We start from the raw sequence: 21,667 nt of genomic DNA on the forward strand, positions 1-21,667 counted from the left end.
GTGGCCACCTCCTGTAACCAGGTATGACTTCCAGCGGACAGAGGGGTACACCAACCCACTCATAAAACCTTCCACTCAAAATCCATCTTGCCTACAAGAAGTGTAAAGGTTTAGGGAATGCCAAACCACTGACTGGTACAATTTCAGACCCACCCCATGGGAGAGAGCCAAGCCCTGACACTATTAATGATACTCCGCTATGCTTGCAGACAGCAGCCTAGCATAAGTGTCTTCTGAGTGGCTTCATCCAGCAGCTGATGGAAACAGATGCAGAGACCCACAGTCAAACAATAGGCCGAGCTTGGAGAGTCTTGTGGAAGAGTAGAAGGAAGGATTGAGGGAGCCAGAGGGTCTAGGACACCACAAGAAGACCTACAGAGTCAACTAACCTGGGCTCACAGAGACTGAACCACCAACCGAAGACCATGCAAGACCATGCATGTGTAGGTTGGTCCTAGACCTCCTACACATGTGTTGCAGATGTGCAGCTTAGTCATCATGTGGGTCCCCTAACAATGGAAGTAGGGGCTGTCTCTCACTCTGTTTCCTGCCTTTGGATTTCTTTCAACTATCTGGGCTGCTTGTTGAGCCTCAGGAAGAGAGGATGTGCTAAGTCCTGTTGAGACTTGAGGTGCCAGGGTAGATTGGTACCCCTTGGGGGACTTGCCTTCTCTGAGAAGAAGGCCTAGAGGAAAATGTGGGAGGGGGTCATGAGGGTGGGACTGGGAGGAGAGGAGGCAGGGGGCTGGGATCAGGATGTAAAGTGGTTAAATAAATAAATAAATAAATGAAAAAAAAAAACCTTGTGTTGAGAAAAGAAGGTAGAATGTTAGACGTATCAGTCGATCCCTAAGAGAGAATGTACTGAAAGGTTATAGAAGGTATTTATCAGATTGAATTTGCTTTGTCCTCTGTCCTAGTGGGAAGTGAGAGGGGTCTTCCATGGATGCTCACATAGTAAGAAACCTCAAAGCCTTGGGATCTTGACAGATCAAATCTGGTGTAAGCAAACATGTGATTCAAATTCAACTGCTTGGGAAACACAAACCTTTCTTTGGCTGCTTAGTGTATAATGGCAGCCTGATGATTTGAGTGTGTTCCCTGAGCCCATACAGTGGGGAAGAGAACTAACCCTGAAAATTGCCTTCTGGCTTCCACACTTGCACACACACTCACACACATACGCACACACGCTCACACTCACATGTGCACACACACAAAATAAATAAATACATAACTGTAATAAAAATGTTTAAATATTTATAGGGTTCAAAGCAGTTTTATACTAGGACTGACACAGAATCGCAGACACACTTGGAATCAGCTACTCTGCACTGAACTGTCTTGTTGCTATGACATGAGAGAAATAATTGAAGACGAAAGATTCTCTTTTGCGTCTCTTTTGCGTTTCACTTCATCATGATGGGAAGGAAATGGCGGAAGGGAGAAGCTTGCATCATGGCGGCAAGGAAACAGAGAGAAAATGCTGCACTGCCTGACTGTCTCCTTCTTCCCCTTTCTTTCACCTGAATTAATAGGTTGGAATATGGAAAGCTGAGATGTGCCGATCTAGGCAGCTCTCAGTCCAACTGAGATTACAGTCTAGATTAGCCAGCACATCACTAGTACTTTCCTTTCCATGTCTTATCTGACGTGGCCCATGACCCTCCAATGACTGGCATAGAAAAGACAGCATTTGACAGAAGCATTGGAAAATGATACCCTTTGGTACTATGTTAAGGGGCCCTCACCAAAAAATTGGTCCAAATCCATGTAAGTTATAAAAACAGCAAAAACGAGAGCAGGGCTTTTGTTTTGTAGGTCAGAAGTCAGACCTTGTTTTATTGAAATGTGTACAGAAGATCAGAAAGGAAGAGGATCAGAAAATCTTGGGACGATGTACACAGGAGCATGTGTCATATCCAAGCTCTTTTGACCTGGGCTGTCATGCAAGCTGTTCTTTGGAACTTAGAGTGAAGCTTGGTGCGGCCCAGACCTCCCCAGTTCAACCTTTTCAACCAAAATTGACTATGACACTCACACCCTTTTGAGGCAGACAAGGTCTGGGAGGTTCTCATTCTATTCACACAGTCTTCTTCGAAGAAATTCAGTTCTTGTAGGACCTGGCATCATCTCTTAGATGGTTTCCAAGCAATCAGGAAAACAGTTCCCTGCCAGAAAGTAAACTCTGCTCATCCTCTAGTGAGCTATTATCCCTGAAACCAGAAGCTTTTCAGCAGCCAAGGTCATGGGCAAACTCAGGCTTCAGGTCTGCGCCATGCTACACATCATATGAACAGATGGGCACTAGGAAAAGCATCTCAGTGGCCTTGCAGCTGGTTCATTTCATGTTTCTCTCAATCCAGTCTTTGAAAGGCAACACCTTTGTGAAGGCTGTGGATAGGCCATTGCTACATGTCTTGTCATAGCTCCAGCTGACCAGCCCCACCAGATGCCAACGTGGCTCAGGGGATGCTCGGCCTGGGAAGGACAAAGCAGCGATACCCCCCGTCTCTGCAGTGCAGATGTCGGAAAGGGTACTGGGGTCCTGGCTGGCACAGAACATGTTGTCAGTGACACTGACTGGAATGCCATGGTCTTCATGTTGTTCCTCACAGAGCAGTGAGTCTACCACCCTGACTGTTCCAGAACGTAGTGTGTCATTCTTAAAACCAGGGCTCCTCACATCTGCCAGGACGTTCCAGCCAGCCACAGTGATGTGGGACTCCTGAAAAGAGGTGCTGAGGTCCCGAGTGGTAGCCAAGCAGATGGGTTGGACACGGGTGCTGATGCGGGCCTTGTCTAGGAGCTTCAGAATGGCGATGTCAGTGTCAAGCAGGATGGGGTCATAGTTGGGGTGCAGAATGATAGCAGAAATCTACAAATGCAAGGAAGAGATACCAGTCATCAACAGCCAACTCCAGAGTGGGCAAGAAGAGGCCAGTTAAGGGCCAAATTATTGAGAGAAACTGTCTAACTGACAGCTATAGTTATTTGACAATATGATGTCCCAGGAATCATAGAAAGTAATTGCTGTATTTTCAGAGTTGTCAACTCAAATGTGTACTGGGACCTGGAAGGTGGCATTAAATAAGCGGAGTCTCCAAGAAAGGCTGAAGAAGTGGACATTCACATCTCCTCTAAAGTGGGCAGACAGTATTTTGTACCAAATGATCACTGATGTACAGAGATGTGACGAGCATTCTGATTTTACCAGAGAATGGACTCCAAGTCTTTCTCTGAAACATCTCAATTGTTTAATGTCCAATCAACTGATCTGTAAGGCCTACAAGTTTCTGGTTTACCATCCCTCGCCCACTGTAAGCATTTCATGTACCTTCAAGCCGGTAAGACAGAGCCATGTTTCTTAACAACATTCTCTTAGACTCTGTCCATAAGAATGTTCTCAGAAGATGACAATGCAGCCACTTCTGATGAGAACTGATAGACTAAGATCAGAAAGAAGGAGAGGAGGACCTCCCCTATCAGTGGACTTGGGGAGGGGCATGCATGCAGAAAGGGGAGGGAGAGTGGGATCGGGAGGGGAGGAGGGAGGGGCTTATGGGGGATACAAAATGAATAAAGTGTAAATAATAAAAGTTAAATAAAAAAACAACAAGAAAAGAATGTTCTCGGAATATTCTATAAGACTTTTCCACATGGTATTTCCTAAGTATTTCATATCTTGCTAGTTAATGTTTTTGACAGGAGCTTCTAAAAGCTCATTTTCCTATCTTTCAATTTTTAAATGTATAGTTCTATTACATGGCCTTATTTCCTAAAGGGTTTCTCTATGAAATACTTTCCATAATATTCTGGTCTCTCCCTTCCATTAGACTAGAGAAAATATACATGTTTTTTTTCTATATATATTTTCTATGGATTACATGTTGTAGGAGCTCAACAATGTATAGACAGATGGACAAACTGATGCACGATAGAAGGATATGTAAGAAGAATGGATGGACAGGTGGAAAGAAGGATAGGGTAGGACAGATGAAAAGGTGGAGGAATGGAAGAAGGGCACAGAACAAGGGAGAAGCATTTTGTAGTTAGAAGTATCTTGGATAAAACCTATGTCCTCAAAGCTTATTTGTGAGAATTCCCTATTCCAAGTATGACAGACAACTACTTCTCTTTTTTTTTTTTCATTTAAGAAACACCTATTATTCTATCTTGATATGGGTAGTTATGGTACAGTAACAAGTCACAACATCCTCCTGAAACAAATAATTTCAAACAGGGATATCCATTAAACAAATAGCTTAGAGCTGAGTGAGTTGGCATGTGCCTATAATTTTAACACTCTAGGAAGCAGAGGCAGGCAGATCTCTGGGAGTTTGAAGCCAGTCTGATCTTCAAAGCAAGGCTACACCGAGAAACCCTGTTTTGAAAACTCAAAAACAAACAAGCAAACAAACAAAAAACAAATAGCTTCATCAGTGTACAGTGTACTATAATTTACAGCATATGCTACTAGGTAAAGTAAATGTATATTTTACTGTGAGGTGAATGACTTTTGAAGACTACAGTAATAGTTGATACTTAGCTCTACTGTATTTTCAAAACCAGCAAAGGGGTGGAGGACAACTGATGGCATGCTATCAGAGTCTGTCAGTATGAAACTCTGAGCCTCTGTTGCATGCCAAGCTTTGGGGTGGACACTGACATGCTAAATTGATGTTCTCACAGGAGAACAGGGCTGAAAGAGAGCCTGTTCTCCTGTGCTCACAGCTGGTTGAGTCAAAGCTCGAGTTTCCAAGAAAGCCCCCTCTCACCCGTAAATTCTGGATGGTCTTCTCATCCCGATCATCATCCCTGTAGAATTTTCCCAAGACAACCTTGAGGTCTGCGGTCTTGATGATGGTGAGCTTCCCCAGGTCAGTCACACAGTGGGCAGCCACAACCACAGTACGCTCATTCACCAGGGCACCACTGCAGACCAAGAACCATGCGCCTTTGTGCAATCCATCATCATGTACGCCACTGGTCCTCCGGTAAATGGCTGCCTGCCATGGCCAGCGGGTCCCTTGGGTCTTTGGAGAAGCAACACTCTCAATTTTTCCACAGACTGGAAAGAAAACATCAGTTTAATAGGCTCAGCTCAGACCATTCCCATCTGAAGGCAAATGGATCACTCAACCAAGACAGTACAAATTTTAATGGGAGGACCCGATGGAGGTGACAGCCACTAAGTCAACCAACCTGGTTTTCTCTTTCTTTTGATGTAATTTAATGCATGTGCTGTATTTGTATGTATGCTTTTATGTGTGTACATGTGTGTGCTAGCCCACAGACACATGTGCATATACATATGAAGATCAGTAGTAGATGTTGGGTATTAATACCTTTCTCAGTTTCCCTCCACATTATACATTGAGACAGGGTCTCTCACTGAACCCTGGAGCTCACCAATTTGGCCCAACTGGCTAGCCAGGAAACCCTAGGGATCCTTCTGTCTCTGTCCCTCAGAGCTGGGATCGCAGGCACATGTCACTGTACCCAGTCCTCATGCAAGTACCTGTCACGCTAGTTCCTTAGCACCCATCCCTTCTGTCATAGTCAGCTCTCTTACATGTAGTTGGCTGTGAAATCTAGAGTTAAAGGGGGAAGGTTTGTAGTTCAATGAAACAATAGTAAGGCTTTGGACAGATCATTTGTTTCTTTGTCTAGAAAATGTACAGGGATATAATGATGACTTTAGGGGCTTTTTGAGAGCCCTGGTCCGATGATAACAGGCAAAATCCCATGACTGTCTCCATAAGCGTAACCACAACAAACTTAGCGCTACTATTCTCTTTTCACAAAAAGGATGAGAGAGGAGGGTGAGACTGTGTAAGCGTCTAATCCAGAACTTCCACATAATGTCTCACATTATCTATCACCCCGTTAGTTAATTCATGTTAGTTAGTTAATACCATTGGATATGAAGTGTGAAAGTGGAGCCTTGACAAGGCAGAAGTCTTCTCACAGCTTTAGCTTTATCTGTCCCCGCTTGGTATTTAATTATTGTTTTTCTTTTTCTAACTATTCCTCTAAGATTTAATGAGTCAGTTTCTTCTGGATAGTAAGTTTAAGCAAAAAGGAGAGGAACTCCCATTGTGGAATTCCAGACGTCACTAAAGTAGGAAAAGCAATGGAAGACTGTGCCCTTGTTCAATTAAACTTCCCATAAAAGCCTTCAACAATATAGGTTTGTTTTGTTTTGTTTTGTTTTGTTTTGTTTTGTTTTGTTTTGTTTTGTTTTGTTTCACAAATGGCTGTGGAAAAAGAAAGAGGCTCAAATTCAAAGATGAGCCTTGACTCACTTGGGACACAGGATGGGGCTCGCCCACTCCACTTTCCAGTTCTCAGGCAGGTCCTTCTGCTGCTTCCCAGGCGGCGGTAGAAGGGTGAGATACACTCGTACTGGAGCTGGGTGTGCAAATGTTGGTATCCAGGGGGCAGGTCTCCAAATGGAAGGGGTGGCTTTTTGGTGGAGGCATCATGCAGTTTCTGCTTGCTGAAGGCTGTGGAATAGAGTTGGTGTAGCGGTGTCTCCCTGGATCAAGGCACACAGGACCAGAGAAAGAACAAAGAGTAAGACTTTAGCATCCAATTCCCATGCTGACATTGGTTATAAGTTATAGGTTATAGGTTATAGGAAGCCACCAAGATCACAGAAGAGTCAAAGTGATGAGAGGAAACCACCTCTCATCTCCTATCCTGTTTCTTTCTCCCTGTCTTCTTCTACGCACGTTCTCTTTCTCATCCCTCTTGTTTATTCTTTCTCTCCTTCCCTCCTTCTTTCCTTTCCTTACTCTCTCTCCTTTTACTACTGAATAAATTCTCTTATGTCACTCAATATTGTATTCCTTTGTTCCTGGCATGCTTCCAAGTACCTAGAATTTTAACCAAACAGAATAAAGTCTGACATAATATTGCTATCCAAACGTTGTGCTGTTTTGTAGACACATACGGGTGGGGGAAGGGAAGGGGAGACACACACAGAGGGGAGAGAGGGAGAGAAAATGAGGGAGAAAACATTTAATCGCAAAATTAAACAGGAAAAGGAGTTAATTTGAATGAGAGAAAGCCAGGCACATTCTTTTCTCTAAACATTACCATAATGGGGCAATACTAGGAACTGACTTGAACTAAACTGTGTTGATACAGTAGCTTGATTTGACGATTAGCAAATGTAATTAGTTCACCTCAGAGACTAGAACTTTCTCTCAGGCGACACTGCTTGGGAGAAATACAAAACCTTTCATGTAAATGTGAAAGGGGCATTAAATGAGCCTTGAAGTCGAGGCCCCTAGAGATGCTCTTTGGGGAGAGAGGCACATATCCCACATCTTGTGGCTGCTTTCTGTTGGTGCGTAGTGGCTGTCAGTCGGCAGACTGAGGGTCATGGAGGAACTGATGTCTTCATCCCTGTGTAATAATGAATGGGGACATGAAGCCCAGAGAGGTACTTGGGGGGAAGAGTGGTTTGGGACACAGGAAAGGAAGATGACACCCAAGATAGCACTTAATAGTCACCATTTCCACCCTCGTGTCTCTATGATATTAATTTGATGTTTAAGATGAAATCTATTTCTTGTATCTCTGAAGTGTTTGTCTCAAGAAACATTCAGTCTACAGTGACTTCATTCAACAAATATTCATGCTCTGTTTATAGGCAGGTCTGGGAGCTTCTGAATGAGCGATTTGCTTATCTTTTGGTCACTGAAGCTACTATTTGTTTTGGAAAGCTGCAGAACATGAGAATATTCCCACCCCTTCATCAGCTTGTCTTTCAGGATGATGCCTAAACTAGATTTTAGGCTTTCTCTCCCAATTGCAGGAAAACTCCAGCACCTTGCTTCCTAATCTCCCACTCAAACTGCTGCAACATTAGGAAGCCCTATTGTCTCTTTGTGTAGCTCAGAATTCCTGTACAGGCAGCACCACATAAGCAGGGAAAGCTGCAGAGGTGCCTCCTTGCCAGCCAGGAGACTGCAGTTGGCAGAGTGCCCACCCCAGGGAAGCCACCAAGATCACAGAAGAGACAAAGTCTGCATTCTACTGCCATTGTTCCCAAGGGAACACCTTGCCGGAAGAAAGGCAAATATAGACGAGAACCTGAGCAGGGGTGAGATGTGGCTGGTGATTTTCACTGAAGAATAATCCAAGTCGGTTCTGCTTTAGAGGGACATCTTGTTCAGGCCTTTGAAGAAGCCACTTAACTCCTCTGAACCTCAGTTCCCTTTCACACATGCAAGGAAATGTTAACAAGATGCAAAGAATAATGAAAATACCCAGCTTCAGAGGTTACTGTGAGAACTAATAAACTAATCTATGCAAAATGACGAGAGCAACAGCTGGCACACAGCTTTCAGTGTCCGTTGTCAGTGCGGTTTTAATCCTCACAGCAGTCCTCAGGGACCATTATTACCCCCGTTTTTCAGAAGAGAAAATGAAGGCCCATTTAACTTCAGGAAATTTGTGTAAACATAACCAGTATTAAAGAGAGGCAGAAGCAGGATTTCAACCCTTGGCTCTCAGTAGAAGTTACTCATTCAACGACTATTTACTGAATGGCCTTAATGTAGTTTCTATATGGTTTCAGGCAGGAAAAATTGAGCATGAACAAAGCAAGCAATGTTGCTTTTACTTGTAAGTTGTGCATTTGAGGTGGCAGAGGAGAATAAGAATAAAAATAAGAAGAAGAAGAAGAAGAAGGAAGAGGAGGAGGAGGAGGAGGAGTAGACAGGAATGCCAAGATGAAATCAGAATCATGGTGAAGGCCAGAGAAAACCAGGTAATGGAAGCAAACTGATGTGGTGTCAAGACACATGTGATGTTGTTAGTTTTATTTAAAGTGACAACTGGGGGCTGGGGAGATGCCATAAAGTATTTATCTAACATGCATTAGGCTCTAGATTCATTCACCAATACCACAACAATATTTAAATAATCATAAAAGAACAGTCAGAGACAATCTCTCCACCAGGTGAAAAAGAACAGAGAACTGAAAGTGGGGAGGGGGAGCTAAGCCTCTGTGAGATCCAGTAGAAGCTGTTCCCAGACTGAAAGAGCCAGAAGTTTCTCAAACAGAATTATGCTTGGACTGGTAGAAGAAAACCAAAGATGTTCAATCCTCATTCAGCAGGACAAATGTGACAAACATCAGAAACAGGAGAAGACATGGAACAGGACAAGAGCCTACCACAGACAGCCTTTGAAAGATTCTACTGATCGAGGTATCAGAGAAGAGGCTGATACTCAGCCAAACTTTAGGCAGAATGCAAGGAATCTTATGAAAGAAGGGGGAGACAGAAAGACCTGGAGGGGACAGGAGCTCCAAAAGGAAACCAACAGAGCCAAAACAAACAAACAAACAAACAACAATAAAGAAAAACCCTGAGGGCCCTGAAGAGAATGATACCCAAACCAAGGGCAATACATGGAGAGGACCTAAAACCCTGGCTTAAATGTAGCCCATAGACTCAGTCTCCAAGTGGGTGTCCTAGTAAGGGGAACAAGGGCTGTCTCTGGCATGAACTCAGTGGCTGGTTCTCTGATCACTTCCCCCTGAGGGGTGCAGCCTTACCAGGCCACAGAGGAAGACAATGCAACCAGTCTTGAAGAAACCTAGGGTCAGATAGAAGGGGAGGAGGACCTCCCCTATCAGTGGACTAGGGGAGGGGCAGAGGGGAAGAAGAGGAAGGGTAGGTGGGACTGGGAGGAAATGAGAGAGGGAGCCACAGCTGGAACACAAATTGAATAAATTGTAATAAATGATAATAATTTTAAAAAGAAAACCAAAGAAACCTGTGCAACTGCAATAGAGAGGGTAAGACAGGATGTAGAGGGAAAGTAGAAATGGCCTCCTTTCTTGCTACCAGGTGGGCCTCATCTGTCTTCCCAAGAGGAACACTGGGTATGTGTTCATGCCTTTCTTATTGGTCATTTATCTCTGGCTCCTGGGCTCCATCAGTCTGCCTCATATGGTTGGTCATCATCAAGACCATCTTCCTAAACCCTAGCAGGCTGCTTGTCTTAGTAGAATTGCCAGCTCCTAGAAGCTGCTATAATAAAGAAGCAGTTATTTCAGGAATACTAAAGTATTAAAATCCAACTCCTCAAAGATCATCAGGAAAGCCTTGCTTCTTCTCCCCAGCCATCTGCTTTCCCACGATCCAATAAAACTTGTACTTCTTCCAATAGTAGCTACCTCTTGGCCAAAAGCAGCTGGCTAATGAGCCTCCATCTAACAAGCCCCATTCTTTCATGACCAGCTAGCACTAAATGTCCCTAAGAAATGCCAGGCCGTCTTTGGCCAAACGCAAGTGGAGAAGGGAAATAGCCATTAGCCTTGAAAGCAGAGTTCAGGTGCTTGGTCTTACCTTGACTGAACCTGCATCGAAAGGACTCTCCTTCTCACCAGGTCTGAGATCTTCGGTTCCCGGCATGCTACAAACAGATAAACCATGATATATGATCCTTCTCTATTTTCACTGTTCACATCATGCTATCTAGCATAACACCTGACTCCCACCCTTCCAAACACCACACATTCATTCCCCAGTCTCAAAGGCTGCATGGGTTGGAAAAGCTTCAAGAGTGCAATTAGCAAGATATCAGCTGCTTTTCATCCAACCTGAGAGCTACCTCTGTAAAACTCAGTAGTCCCTCTGGGGGAGGAGGGGGGAACACTCTGCAGTGATGACTTGGGACAGTGGCAGTTCATAGATTAAGGCCATCTGTTCATGGGAATGTTGTTGGCAAACTAGATCATAGAAGAATAAAACTCAAAGTGAAGGTTCCAAAATAGGTTCCCACAAAGGGAATTAGAAAGTCCTTGTTTAAAATCAGACCACAGTGTCAATTATGAATAAGTCTTGAGTAACCGACCATTCCTTGTCCTGTCTCTGCAATGAAGGTCCCTAGCAGTCACCAGAGGACAACTCAGAGCCCAGTTGCAATTCACTGAAATCGTTCTTTTTTTTTTCTTCCAGGGAAAACGAGTCCTTCCCATCTCACTTTCCCAATCTAGCAGCCAACATTTCTCTAATTAGCAACTTAGAGTACTTTGGTTGTATTAATTTGTAAGAGAAAAGTTGACAAAAAAAACATCCAAGGACATATGCAACACCGTTCCCATACTTAATGAAATAAAACACCAGGCCTTGTGCTGGGAGGATGAAAGTCGCTTCTGGCGAAAGTCTAAAGTGATTTATCCCTTTCACACTTAGCCCTTTTTTCTCTTTCATTCCTTTCCCCATGATTCAGGTTGTTGACAAACACCCAGCAGAGAGAGTGAAGGGTGGAAGCAATGGTCTTGACAATCTAGGACATGAACACTCTTTTCTTCTCTGTAAGGAAGGTGTCAGCCCCAAACAACTAATGGATAAAGTCAGGGAGTGACTGCATCTCCACTGTGGGGGGCTCCAGCCTTGTTACACAACAGTCAAGGGGTTTCTGCTTCCAACCTATGTTTTAAATGTTACTTCCTAGATGGCTTGCCTTGAGCTAAGCATAAGACAAATGCTTCCACTTCCGTCTTTTCTTTCTCCTCTCTTTCATCTGTAATATCATCCCAGCAAGTCCTAAATCCTTAAATCCCTCCTGACTGCTACCAATCCTATCTGCCTTACACCATCAGCTCTATTTCAGGAATACTGACCTCTCTTTTTTCTCAGAATTACTCATTTGTTCTTATAACCGCCCTTTGGATGTTTGAAAGTCTGCTATTTTTGTTTTTAGGCATCTACATGAGATAGCCTCTCCTCACATAGGTGGCAAGATACACATGTATATTGGCTCTTTGATTAGGGACACAACCAAGGTAGCTTACAAATTCTGTCCTTTGATTTACAAATATAAAACTCAGCCTTGCCATCTTTTGAAAACTGCTCTTCTCCATCACCTTAAGTAAGGTGAGAGTGAGGTCTTCTTGGGACCCAGGAAAGAAAGAAACAATGGTTTTAAAGGTTTCTCTCCAAGCCAAGAGTTACATATGGTTTGAGGGTGAGCCTACAAGAAAACATTATTCTAGGGACTTATAAAGTAGGCATGGGAGCTGCCAAAGAGTTACAACGACTCCATGCACATCTACAGAATCCAGCGGCATCCGTGAGTTACCTTTTATGCAGATGGGCTGCTTTCCCGACCACTCTCCATTCTGCTGGCAAGTCCTTTTCTCATTGCCACTAAGAACATATGAGCCATTACAAAAGAATGACACAACCGTGCCAATTTTTACATGGTGCCCATTGAGAAGCCCAGGGCCACCAGTGATTTTCTTATACCCATTCACTGGGCTCCCAAGGTCTGAGCAGTTTCTTTCTTCAAGGACTAGAAGTGGAAGAAGAAGAAGAAAAAAAAAGAACTGTTGAAAGTCTGAGTCATCCGATTTTAGAATAGATTCTTTTTACATTTCATTGAATTAAAAATACAGTGACACAGAGCCTGCTAACAGCAGTGCTTGAGAGAGTCTCCCAGAGGAACAGCATTGTGGAAAAGCATGTCTTCAGCGTGGCTTCCTCTTTTTCACGACTTATTCTTAACTCGAGAAATCATTCATTAGAAATATAATAAGCTTGACACTAAATAATAAGTTTGGCCCTAGATGATATCGTTCCATTTCTCTCTCAAACTGGGCAAGCCTGAACAACGTCAGTATGTCACCTAGATTTCTCAGTTATGTATGTGGTGGTTGTTATTTTTTGGTGGTGCTGTTTTATACATTTCATTTCCTAACACTTAGACAATTAACCCAGACTCTTCCGGTTTCCTACTAAGGTTGTGTGTTCAGAAAGCAGAATTGACTTAAAACAAACGTGCCTACCTAAATTGGGTTTAGACCTCTCCAGAAAGAAAATGGTTTTAGTTTTGTTTTAGTTAAAACAAAATTAAACAAAACAAAACAAAAAACTAGGGTGTGAGGGAAGTGCTGGAGAGATGGATGGCTCAGGAATTGAGAGCACTGGCTCCTCTTCCAGAGGACTAGGGTTGCCATCATTCATATGGTAGCTCACAACTGTCTATGACCCCAGTTCCAGGAGGACCTAACGCTCTCTCCTGGCTCTCAGGCACCAGGCACGTAAGTGGTTCACAGACTTAGATTTAGTCGAAGCACCCATATACACACAATAATATCAAACAAAATAACACTACATAGTTGTAGATCTAACAGATGTCCCTGATCTCCAAACAGACCTTTCCATCTGCATGCTTAACATTCATTACAAAGGAATTTCTATTCTTTCATTTCTGTCAGGCGGAGACTTAACAGCAGCAGCAGCTATTCTGAGCATTTCAGTTATGGCCTGGAAATATTCTATTGGATAAGGAGCATAATTGTCTGAAACAGATTAAGACACAGTGATGAACATGAGCAGTCTAGGGAAAGACAGTGAGACTCCTGAAGAATCCAACATTTAATTATTGAATTTGAAACCAATAGTGCTCTCAGCTATCCTTGTTTCTTTTTTAAGAAAATATTTATTTTATGTATAGGAGTGTTTGGCTTGCATGTATGTGTGCACCAAGGCTGTACCTGGTGCTCACAGAGGCCAGAAGAAGGGAATCAAACCCCTTGAACTAGATTGTTCTGCACCATTATGTAGGTGCTGGGAACAAAACCTGGGTTCTCTGCAAGAGCAACAAGTGAGCCATCTCTCCAGCACCTATCTCTGGTTTCTTTTCTGTCATTTCTTCCAAGACACAGACTCACTCCTCTGGAGCAGTCCCCAAGTACAGTCCCATGTACATTCAACAGGCCTTGGTCCCTAAAACTGCCCCAGTCACCTTCCCAGCAACTTAGTTACTCGCCCCCAAGAAAGAAGAGAAGTTCCCTTCAGACAATACCTCTAAAATATTCCAAAATTAAGAATAGATAAATCCTGTATCCCTTGAGAAGATTGCTAGAACTAGCCAAATAAGTGGCTTGACCTTATTTAAAGACTGTCCATGGGCCATATGGCAATAGCTCAGTCATAATCTGTATGCCTTGGGGTTATGTAATGTAAGCAACTCCTCTTGTGAGTGAATCCTAAACTCCTATTTTAAGTGTGAGAAAAGAGACCTCACTGAGCAAGCTGTTCAAAAATACCGAGATGGCAAAACAGGGAAGTGCAATTTTGGCACCTCAAGTGGACTCAGAAAACCCCAGTGCTATGTTTTCAAGGAGTATCTCTGGTGTGGGAAAAACAGGCAGAGGAAGCAGTAGATGCTGCTGCCTTTGCCCGGAACAGACACATTCAGTTCTGAACACACAGCCGAAAGGCCAGTGCTGGGACCCGGAGACGCTAATAAAAGTATAGTGTATCCCGCCTGCTTGTTTAAAACTGTGGAATTTAGATCCTCTCTATGCATTGTCCTTGGTTGGGGTATCATTTGTTTCAGAGCCCCCAGGGCTCAGATTTTTTGGCTCTGTTGGTCTCCCTGGCTCAGTTGTAGCCCATAGACTCATTCTCCAAGTGAGGTCTCTAGTTAGGGGAGCAGGAGCTTTCTCTGGCATGAACTCAGTGGCAGGCTCTCTGATCACCTCCCCTTGGGGTGCAGCCTTGCCAGGCCACAGAGGAAGACAATGCAGCCAGTCCTGATAAGACCTGATAGGCTAGGGTCAAACAGAAGGGGAGGAGGCCCTCCCCTATCGGTGGACTAGGGGAGAGTAATAGGGGAAGAAGAGGAAGGAAAGGTGGGATTGGGTGGAGATGAGGGAGGGGGCCACAGCTGGGATACAAAGTGAATAAATTATAATAAATGATAATGATAATAACAATAAACTGGTAAAACTGTGGAATTACTCATAACATAAACATTGGGAGATTTTAAGTGACTGGCCTTTAAAATGCTTCAGGACTGAAATTCTTGGATTTATGGTCCATATAGCAACAATCAGCTGGAGTCTAGCATTGATAAATAGCGCCTTGCCTACAATAGGCAGAGTTATTCACTTGGCCATGATCCTCCAACTAGACTGCCTAGCTCTGGCTTTTACTTAAATATATAGCAAATCAGTCAATGTAAGAACTGAAGTTTGTGTTATACAAGTGTTGTTCTTCATTTTGAGTTTTGCTCATGGCCTAGAGAAACTGGATGGTACTTAAGGCTCATCCTGAAATACTGAGAACTAAAGAACTAAACTGTAGCCACATCAGCTTTAGCAGAAGGTTAAAAAAAAATCCTTTCTGCTGAGGGTTTGGAGAGGTAAACCAGAGAGCTGGGTTTTTCTTTCCTTGGAAGGAGGCACTGTCCTAGTATGATAGACTGTCACACCCTCCTTGTCATAGGCTAGGCCCTTAGGGTGTGTATCTGCTACCTTTTCTGTGGGTTTGAAAACTGAGAAGTTCTTAAACCTTTGGGGAAAATAAAGATTTAGAATATTCAAGTCATTCACTTCTTTCACTGGGAAAGCTTTAAAATAAGAATGAAAGTGAAGCTAATTTGGAATATATCACCACCTCTACCTGGGATGTGACGATATGACTCTCTTCCCACAATTCTTCAATGTGCACATTTTACTATGTAAAATTAATCAAATCGGGTCATATGTAAACTTTTCATATGGGACATCTTACTTCTGAGTTAAGAAAAGCCACAGTTAAATCAAGAGAGCAGCAGAAACTTGGTGAGACCTTGGGACAGAAATTCTGAGAAGTCTTAGTATTATTTAAGATATTGTATATATGATGTCGCCAATATTGAGCATACTTCTAAATGAAGATCCAATGGAATATTCAATGGAGTGAATGCTTATGTCTCCCTCAAAACCCTTGTGTGAAAATTCTAATAACGCCAATAATCCAGTAGTGTGGCATTCAAAGGTAGAATGCTTGGGAAGCAATTAGATGATGACAATAGAGCCCTAATGAATGATATTCCTGCTTCTATAAAATGGAATCTAGACCTTTCTCTCCCCTGTCTTCTTTCATGTAAGAAGCCAACAAGATTGCACCATTTACGAACTAGAAAGTAGGTCTTTATTAGACAAGTCATCTTCTAGTGTTTTGAGCTTGAACTTCCTAGCCTCTCTATCTATGAGAAATAAACATCGTCACTCAATTTACACCATTCTGTTGCAGCAGCCTCCGATGACCAGATGGAAGGCAAAACCACATAACTCAGAATCAAGAGAAACACAGACAATAGAAAAAGATTCATTAAAGATCCAGATAATGTTGTTTTGTTATACCACTTTTAAAAAATAACTATGTTGAATATGCACAGGGAAAACAAAGACAAGATTGGTAACCTTAACAGAAAACTGTAAGCCTTGAAATATAACAGCAGGAAAAAAAAAATCTAAAATGGAAAAGTACAATGATAAAATGAAAAATTCAGTGGATAATTTAATAGGAAATCCAATGAGGCTGATCAGTATGAATAAGCTGAAAGAATACTTACAAGAAAAAAAAAAAACAACATAAGGAAGCCTAAATGGCCAAAAAAAAAAAAAAAGAAAGAAAAAGAAAGAAAGAAAGAAAGAAAAAGCAAAAATGTACAGGAAAATAAATAGGGATGTATGTAAATTGGTGTCCCTGAATGAGAAGGAAGGGAAAATGGAACAGCAGCAATGTGCTAAGAGATAGTAGCTGAAAAATGCCCTATAGATTCACATAGTCTCAAGTCCCCCAAAACATTTAGAACTCACATATATTTTCAAAGCAGTGGAGGGTGTGGGTGGAATGAGGAAAAATATACTTTAAAATAGTCATTATCTATGACATAACACTGAGACTAGTTTTTGCTTCTTTATGCCGTGTTTTCAAATCTTGCACTCCTTAAATGCTAACAGGCAAAAAGTTTTTTTTTTTTTTTATTTTTGTTACTCTTTCTATTATTAAGCTCTCAATGGTCCTGGATCCTCTCTGTTAAGTATCTAAAGCCAACATTTGGAATTCTGTGCCTTTGGTTAATGTACCATAGATTCTCCATCCCAAGGGGGGGAGGGGGAATCTATTTAAAAGGCCTTGCATAGTCATTGACTAATACAGGATTTTCCACGAAATCTCTTCAGCCACTGAGCACTGGTAGAGAACACTGGTCTTCTAGTATGAGAGTTCAAATAATCACAATTGCTCTCAGAGAGAGAACTGATTCGTTTTTCTTTGGACTGGACAATAATTGGATATTAATTCTCACCTGCGACGCATGACTCTAACATGTATGCACTTGGGCTGAATTGGGGGAGAAAATGAAAAAAAGTTTTATTTTCATATGTTTGTGTTTTAAAAGCAAATTTTCCAAATTTAAAATACTTTGCAAAACATCCCAAAGAGAAGCCTTAAAGGGCTATTATTAGACCCATCAGATCATAATGCAGTACTCTTCTGCATTCTGTGGGCTTTGGGTACCGTTTACCCAATGATGAGCTTCCAAACTCAAGTTGCCTCAGACTTTCGGGTACCACGTGCAGTGTCTGTACCCTCACATTTTTAATCCTGCATACTAAAACCTTAAACTTTTACTCCTGCATCAAACAGAACCTGGACATGGTCTCTCCTCTCCCATTCCCTGTATTTTCCATAGCTGCACAGCCACTTGTGGTGCTTTTGAAGAGAGCCTAAGATTTGGTCTGCCCACCGTTGTTTCTCCTCATTTAGACATCTCCCTGGTGGGTTCCCAGACAGTTGCATTTCATCAGAGGTCCTTCCCACAGGTTTGAAAGCAATCCCCAAGCCTCTGTGTGTTCTCTTTATAGAAACCTTTGTATCTCCCCATTGGACAGATCCATGATTATTTTCTGTTTGATTTTTTTTTTTCAAGAGCTTTATGTCTCATTTCACCTCAGCAGGACAGATACTTCAGACAAAGCCCATGGGGAATTTAAAATATCTCCATCTCCGGCCTAAAGGAGCTAGCAGCCTTGCTTTGCTAAGTAGAACATCCCATGATTAATAATAAATAGCACATTGCCTTGTTCCTTTTGATACTTAGCCCGAGGACATAAACATTAAATTAGGCATGTCCTAATATGCTAGAGAATGAATAAAACCGGCACCAGGGAACTTCTCTGGAATATTGTTTCAGATGAACATATAAAGGTCTTCTATATTCTTAGTCCCTCATCCCTGAAGGGCTCTGTATGCCGTGGTTTGTTATGCTTCCATTTACAGGGCACACATGTGATGACTTCAGAGCTGCTGTCATCTCGAATTCTACAAGAGCCTCCTCTAGGTTCCTCATATCTCTATATCAACACGAGGGCCTGCCCTGACCTTTCTCCAGGTGTGTCTTACCAACTTCAGCTGGCACTGGCATCCTTCAGTGGACCATTCTTGGGGATGAAAACTAGCTTGCCCAACTGAATGAAGAAAGCTGAAAATTACCTTGATGTTGTCTCACTGTTTACCCATCCAAAGATTGCCAATGAGATGGGCGTAGTCCTTGAACTTTCTAAAACCCCCGGTGGGATCAGGCTGCATTTGGGAATTCAACTCAATTCAATTCAATTCAAATGCTCTTGACTGATTTCTTCCCTTCTTGTCTCCTCCAGTTCCCTTCCTGGCTGATCCTGGGGAGTGGAGGCTTCCTTTAACAAAATCCTAGTCCCAAATGCTTGATCTAGGAGAAACTATCCTAAGATAACTCTGCTGTTTTCTTATCCCCAGCACCAGCACCTCTCATGCCTTCCCTTCTTGGTCTGAAGACAGAGCCATCGGCATAGCTAGGTAATGAGTTCTCAGAGAGAGAGAAAAATAAAGGGTAGACCCATAGAGAAGGGCTTCCAACCTCCATAAATGTTCTCATACTCCAAGCCAGATCCATCCCAGTCAACCCACTGTACTCGAAGGGCTAAGGCAGTGTAGACGATGGGAAGTTTTGGGATGTATAATGAAGACTTGCTCAGGACTTAATGATTTAATGCTGCCTACACAACATGCTTCTGTACAGCCTGTGGCAGGAAGAAGGTCCCTGCAGTGGCCAATACTGAACTCCCAATTATAGATCTGAGTGCTAGATTTAGAGTAAATAAAGTTATATTGTTTTTCTCCTTTCTGTTTGGTACCTGAAGAACCACTGCTGACATCTGGGATGACGAGGATCAGAGATCTATGAGAAGTAGACATGACGGCAGCATTATACCATACATCATGACCTTCTGACGTTGTCTTCAGGAACAGTGATTCTTTGCTGCACACTAATAACACTACTCTCCGGTGTCCTCTGACCAAATAAGTCACATTGACTATGACAGAAGGACGTTCATACTGGAACGGCCTCACCATTCCCTGATAGTTGGCAGACACGGGGGCAGAGCCCAGCCATGGAACACAACCACCCCTTTTCCCTTCCATCATTACCCAAACGATATCCCTGTCCACAAAGAAATATATGTTATGAATGAAATAGGCTTTTAATGTGATACACCAATCTTCTATGAAGATTTATCATTTTCCTTAGATCTCCAATCTGTAAGTTCACATGTGTAAAAACTACTTGAAAAGCTGCCGAAAACAAAGAACTAACTTACTTTGTCTTTCCAAAATCCATCATGTCACTTGTTGGAGGACTGAGGAGGTGCTAGCTGATCACTTCATATTTAAGAGCGACCCCTTCTCCAACCCATGCCGAGCATAAAAAGGCACTGGCAGATATTTTTATGTATCTTTTAGAAAACATTTTTAATTGTTTGAGAACTACATACATGAGTATGATGCATTTTGATCAACTATCCTCCATATTCTATCCCCTCCATTTCCTCCCTGTTCCCCACCCCCACCACTTTTCCCTACCACCTTTATGTGTTTTCTCTCCCTCTCTTTTTTAAACCTGGTCAGTGCTGCCCATATGTGAATGGGCATAGGACCACCTACTGGAGCATGGGTACTGCATTCCCAAAGAAAACTTAATCTCCCTCCTCCTACAGCCATTAGTTGCCAATAGTGTCTCAGCCAGGGGTGGAACTTCATGAGCCCTTTCCATGATCCATGCTGGAACTTCAGCTGGCTTGATTCCATGCAGGTCTTGTGAAAACTCTGTGAGTTCATGTGTGCAGACAGATTTTTTTTTTTCATTTCAAAACCAGAAACACAAGTGATGCGGTTCTGGCGTATTCTGCTAAAGGCACTTGTGTGCTCAGCCTCTCCTTGGCCCCACTCAGGCACTCACAAACAAAAGGTAATCATGGAATTCCATCAAGGTCTTTATTCTTCAGGTCTGATTTTTACCTAGCAGAATCTTTCTCAAAGAAGTGAATCCTTAGCCAGGCCTGGTATGATCTCAGGGACCCAGGAAGCTGAGCAGAGGAACAGCTTGGACTAGCTTGGACTACAGAATGGTTTAATGTCAGCCCAACCGTCTCAAAAGAAAAAGTGGAGAGAGGTCCGGGAATATGGCCGGGTAGCAGAGTGCTTCCCATGCGCATGAGAGATCCTACATTAAACCCCTAGTCCAAGAGACAGACAGAGAACTTAGCAGTTCAATTAGATTGTTAAGGAATGTCGCTGTAAGAAAGTTTAATTTCTTTAGGCTGACTGACTCAACTCATTCTGACAGAGAAAAATAAGACACATTCTGACGGGTGTGGGAATAATTACACACACCTTTTTCATTAGCATCAGCTTTCCTGTGACTAATACCTTTATTCTAAAATCACATCAAAAGATAGCATGCTAACGAAGGAATAAGTAAGGTAACCATGGGGGCTTCCTGTGAATTTGAACAAGGTGTGAAAGGCCTCAGCAAACACCAGCGAACAGCAGAAGCTCAAGGTAGTCTGGGCGCAACAAAGATTCCATGAGGTTGAAGTTGCTGGAAATGTCTTGATACCACTCAGCCAGCTATGTGGTCTGAAAGACACCCTCTGAATCTGCAGGTACAAAGCCCAGTGAAATGGACCCAGAGTCTAAGTTATACATTCTGCTCAAAATGACTACTGGGGACTTGTAATTAGGTTTCCCAGTTTTATCATATTTGTGCCATCTCTAAAGCACTAGACAGCGTCTGCCACTTAGCCAGGGCACGTGTTATAGTCAGTACAGCTCAAAAATGCTTCCTTCTGATGGGAGCAGCTCTGTACCACACTGTCTGCAAAATGCTAGGCGACAGTTTCGATGAATTTTTAAGATGATATCAGGTCCCTTGTGAGACAATCTCCCCACAAGTATTGCTGTGTTCTCTACTCATTCCCATGACCTCATGTGTATCTGTCTATCTATCTATCTATCTATCTATCTATCTATCTATCTATCTATCTATGTGTACACATGTGTGTGTGCACTCACATAAAATAAAAATTTCAAAGTCTAACAGATTTTTCAAAAATCATTAATACAGATGTTTCATATTTTGAGTACCCTTCAAATAATGAAACCCAATACATGCTACTTAATCTTAATTAAAAGCTTATCCAATATTTTAGAAATACAAGCAGATGATGAGCTAATTACTTAACCATCACAAGTCCATCCCTTGCCAACTTGACACTCAAACCTATCACTTTTAAGCCATATCATGTCACCACCTGCTCCCAAAAGGTTCATGTGCATCTCATAATGCAAAATAAATTCGGTTCATTCCTTAAGTCCCAATAATCTCTACAGCCTATCACTACTGTTCAAAATCTCAAAGCATTTCCTGAGACACATAGCAAACTCTTAGACATATCAGCCACTGTGAAATCAAAAGCTTCCGTACTTCCAGTACTGGCATAAAGTAAATATTGTCATAGAAAGAAGGATGGGACTAG

At 42.5% G+C, this 21,667-nt stretch overlaps 1 protein-coding gene across 2 annotated transcripts in view; it reads right to left on the reverse strand.

The window, feature by feature from the left end:
* Positions 1-1,808: 1,808 nt before the first annotated feature.
* Pamr1 (peptidase domain containing associated with muscle regeneration 1) overlaps positions 1,809-21,667 on the reverse strand; it is an 83,740-nt gene continuing 63,881 nt past the window's right edge. For both annotated transcript variants that reach the window (XM_021629429.2, XM_060371439.1), the window contains exons 7-11: positions 12,112-12,324; positions 10,374-10,440; positions 6,309-6,541; positions 4,779-5,071; positions 1,809-2,878 (exon numbers count right to left, since the gene is read on the reverse strand). In XM_021629429.2, coding sequence (XP_021485104.1) covers positions 2,342-2,878; positions 4,779-5,071; positions 6,309-6,541; positions 10,374-10,440; positions 12,112-12,324 — 1,343 coding nt within the window. In that variant the 3' untranslated portion in view covers positions 1,809-2,341. The remainder of the gene's footprint in view (positions 2,879-4,778; positions 5,072-6,308; positions 6,542-10,373; positions 10,441-12,111; positions 12,325-21,667) is intronic.

The sequence above is a fragment of the Meriones unguiculatus genome, chromosome 18, assembly GCF_030254825.1.
Source record: "Meriones unguiculatus strain TT.TT164.6M chromosome 18, Bangor_MerUng_6.1, whole genome shotgun sequence".
In the NCBI taxonomy this organism is placed as follows: domain Eukaryota; kingdom Metazoa; phylum Chordata; class Mammalia; order Rodentia; family Muridae; genus Meriones; species Meriones unguiculatus.